Source organism: Hyperoodon ampullatus (genome assembly GCF_949752795.1).
Source record: "Hyperoodon ampullatus genome assembly, chromosome: 6".
Classification (NCBI taxonomy): Eukaryota; Metazoa; Chordata; class Mammalia; order Artiodactyla; family Ziphiidae; genus Hyperoodon; species Hyperoodon ampullatus.
In genome coordinates, this window is record NC_136919.1 from 53989609 (window position 1) to 53994096 (window position 4488).

A 4488-nucleotide genomic window follows, 5' to 3' on the forward strand; every position below is an offset into this window, starting at 1 on the left:
TGCCATACCTGTAAATACCATAAGTTACATAATCATTCCCCCCTAAATGGGAACATTTCAGTTGTTCTAATTTGGTTAAGTAGTATGGCAATAATAAAAATTATGTGTATACATGTTTTCTATAGTTTGCATTGCCTTAAGATGAATTCTTAAGTCATGGTGAATCATATAAAATGAAGGCTGAAAACATACGTTGAATTAGAGAACTATAGTTACTTTTTGGAGATATCTTCTTCTAGCTGCAATTACAACATTCTCAAAGAAGATACATAAGTACTGCTAAAATTAGCAATGGGCTGAAGGTGTTGACATATTGTAAATTAATATTATATTCAAGTAGATTGGAGTTATTTCTTAAATCTGAAGGGAAGAGTCATAAAGGTTGGTTCTTTATCCAGTGGAATCGATTTTTGAGCTACTGTATTATTTGGAATGATCGATTTTAAGTACGTGGCATTACACACACCCCTACATGCATCTTATTTCAAAAGTCTAAGATGGCACAACCACTAGGCTTTCCTTATTGAGAAAAAGGCAATATTTCTCAATTCAAAGAGACACTGAAAAGTTGTCTTAGCAAAAGATAAAGAACAAAAATATATGTTTTTCCTAAATTCCTTGTTCTGAACCTGCATCCTTATGTTTACAACTAGTTTTACATAAGGAAGTCGCCTATCCCCGACTTTTCCTTCTGCTTGAAATCCAGCTGCATTCCAGTTTGCTAATAAGACCACTTGCATCACAGGCTTGACTAAATATCATTTCAAATGGCACATTACAAGATGGCAAAATCTATATTATAAACCAAAACAAAGAAACTGCTGAAGTCGTTAGAATAAAGGATGATAGATTTACGTGTGATATTTCCAGCAAAACACCAACTCTTGAGTTCACTTTTAGGCAATATTCTGGGAACAAAGAGATGAGATTTCACTAGCCATATTTTAAAATACATACTACAACGACATTATTCTTAAACCATGGTACTCTCTTGAAAAAAAATAGAACTTGAAAACAAGTAGAAGTCAAGAAATAAATACACATGCATACAAATATTTAGTATAAGATAAAGATGAGGCAATGACATTATTCCATAAATGATGTTGTAAAGCTGAATAGCTATTTGGGAAAAAAATAATTGCATCCATACCCCATACCTTATTCCAGTAAACATTTCAAAGTATTAATACTTAAATGAAAAATGAAACGAGTTCTGAAGAAAATATGGGAAAAAACTTTCATAACCCAGGTTTGGAAGCTTTTCTAAGTATGACAAAACAGAGAAAGTAGAAAAGATGGATAAATTGGACTTAATTTTTTTAAATATCTTTATTGGAGTATAATTGCTTTACAATGGTGTGTTAGTTTCTGCTGTATTACAAAGTGAAGCAGCTATATGTGTACATATACCCCCATATCTCCTCCTTCTTGCATCTCCCTCCCACTCTCCCTATCCCACCCCTCTAGGTGGACACAAAGCACCGAGTTGATCTCCCTCTGCTATGCAGCTGCTTCCCACTAGCTATCTATTTTACATTTGGGAGTGTATATATGTCCATGCCACTCTCTCACTTCGTCCCAGCTTACCCTTCCCCCTCCCTGTGTCCTCAAGTCCATTCTCTACATCTATGTCTTTATTCCTGTCCTGCCCCTAGGTTCTTCAGAACTAGTTTTTTTTTTTAGGTTCCGTATATATGTGTTAGCATATGGTATTTGTTTTTCTCTTTCTGACTTACTTCACTCTGTATGACAGTCTCTAGATCCATCCACCTCACTACAAATAACTCAATTTCATTTCTTTTTATGGCTGAGTAATATTCCATTGTATATATGTGCCACATCTTCTTTACCCATTCATCTGTCAATGGACATTTAGGTTGTTTCCATGTCCTGACTACTGTAAATAGGGCTGCAATGAACATTGTGGTACATGACTCTTTTTGAATTATGGTTTCCTCAGGGTATACGCCCAGTAGTGGGATTGCTGGGTCATATGGTAGTTCTATTTGTAGTTTTTTAAGGAACCTCCATACTGTTCTCCATAGTGGCTGTATCAATTTACATTCCCACCAACAGTGCAAGAGGGTTCCCTTTTCTCCACACCCTCTCCAGCATTTATTGTTTGTAGATTTTTTGATGATGGCCATTCTGACTGGTGAGGTGATACCTCATTGCAGTTTTGATTTGCATTTCTCTAATGATTAGTGATGTTGAGCATCCTTTCATGCGTTTGTTGGCAATCTGTATATCTTCTTTGCAGAAATGTCTATTTAGGTCTTCTGCCCATTTTTGGATTGGGTTGTTTTTTTTACATATTAAATTTGTTAATTTTTCTAAACACCAACAATGCAATTTTGCTAAAGTTACAATTTTGGAAAATTGGCCTTAAGACCACTCCCAGGCTTTCTGTCAAGTGTATCTGGATCTCTACCATCTCAGTGCTGCCTGCATTTCTCCCAGGACTTGGGGTGGGGTGAAGGTGGGTAGAGAAGATTTTCTACAGGTCTCCTGGAGTGGAGAGTCCTGGGTGAGGCCCTTGGCTCCTTGAATGCTGTGCATAGTAGCCTCTCTCTGCCCTTGTCCCCCAAGCTCTCTTTTGCCTTCCTCAGGCTTGATATCTGGGAGGTTTGATTATCCAGAGGAAATTAAATATTTTTATATCAAATTATATTACAATAAATATTGCCAAATGTTTTCCTTTTGCATTATTCCCCATCTAACTAACTGTTAAGTTCAGGCAGTCAAAACGTGGATGATGAAATGAGTGAAACCATCCTCTCCGGGCCACCAGTGCTCCACCCAGTACTTTGGTGTGTGCTCAAAAGTGGACAGCAGCAGGAACAACAAAAAAGCTGACCTAAACAAGGCAGCCAGTCCAGGACATCTCTATTTCCAGGCCTGCCGGAGGGCCTCAGGGATCTGGGAGCTTGAGGTTGTAATCTTCATCTGTCTCTATCCCAACTTCCTCAAAAAACTGCTTCTTGCTCTTGGGGTATCCCTCAAGGATTACATCAGACAGCTCTGTTGCCATCCTCTTGCGCTTCCTCCACTCCTTGCAGTACCTCTGCCTCTCTCTGTACACCTGCTCTTTCTCTTCTGGAGTCACGTGGTTGGTGGCCACTTTGATGTTCTTCAGTATCTCTGTGTAGCCAGCACATTCCTTCTTTACCTTCTGGATCTCTTTCTGCATCTCCGGTGTGGTCAGGGCACTAGTTAACTCCTTCAGCTCAGCCTCCATGTGGCGGCAGCTCTGCTGCAAGCTCTGCACCTTAGCAGTGAGGGCCACGATTTTGGCATCCAGGACTTGGAGGTCAGCATCATTGATCATGTCAAATTGTTCCTGGTCAGCAAAGTATATCTTCTGCTTGCCGTACATCTTCTCTTTGGTCTTGCCTTGTTGGGCCAGCTGGTCCAGCGCCTTCACCACCACCGCCTTGCCCAGTCTGTGTTCCCGCTGCAGGTTCCCGAACACGTCCTGGGCGCTGTAGGGCCGGTTCTGCTCCTGTAGGTACCTCAGCAGGATCCCGGAGGCTCCCGCCACGGCTTCCGCCCGGCCTTTACTCATGTCCTTTACTGCCACCAAACTCCGAAAGCTGGAAGTTCTTGTTTGTTTTTTTGATATTAAGCTGCATGAGCTGCTTCTATATTTTGGAGATTATTCCTTTGTCAGTTGCTTCGTTTGCAAATATTTTCTCCCATTCTGAGGGTTGTCTTTTCGCCTTGTTTATGGTCTCCTTTGCTGTGCAAAAGCTTTTAAGTTTCATGAGGTTCCATTTTTTAATTTTTGTTTTTATTTCCATTTGGACCTAATTTTTAAAAATAAAATCTATATGACAAAAAAAAAAACCTTCACACAAATAGTTATAAAGATAACAAAATGAGAAAGTTTTTGTAATTCATATTACAGACAATGGATTGACTAATATTTCTCTAATATTTATCTAATATACAAATATTCTAACATTTCTCTAATATACAATATTCTTGTCAAAATATTCTTTTCAGTATTTTGTCTCTTAACAAGAATAATTTAAAAAACAATAGAAAACATAGGCAAAGAATATGAACATACATTTCACAGAGCTGTAAATACAGATGGCTCTTAAAAATGTGAAAAGCTGCCAACCAACGAAAAGGAATTAGAATTGTTGAACTTACCTTCAGGACTTATCATTATTCACAAATAATTAAAAGATAGATATTTAGAAATAACAATGTCACCTATAATATTTGCAATTTGATAATGTTTGTTTAGTCTTCAGGTGACTTTCCATCACTATTTACTGCACCAAGTGAACTTGTTAGACCACTTGTACTGAATATAACTGAAAAGGAAAAAAGAGAAAATTTTGCCAGAATTGGGGAAGAAGAAACAATTTGGCTAGGTTTTGTTTTTGTTTGTGCTTTTTTTAAGTTGAGTTCTGGGGGAAGGGGATTGTCAACTTTTTAGAAATACATTATTAACAAATTCTGAAAAGTACAAAAAGC

At 38.0% G+C, this 4488-nt stretch overlaps 1 protein-coding gene across 1 annotated transcript; it reads right to left on the reverse strand.

The window, feature by feature from the left end:
• Window positions 1–2911: 2911 nt before the first annotated feature.
• LOC307054948 (homologous-pairing protein 2 homolog) lies at window positions 2912–3595 on the reverse strand (the record flags this gene model as incomplete). The annotated part of the gene is made up of 1 exon (XM_079706831.1): window positions 2912–3595. The coding sequence occupies exon 1, from the start codon at window positions 3563–3565 to the stop codon at window positions 2912–2914; it is 654 nt and encodes a 217-aa protein (XP_079562957.1). The 5' UTR covers window positions 3566–3595.
• Between the last annotated feature and the right edge of the window lie 893 nt (window positions 3596–4488).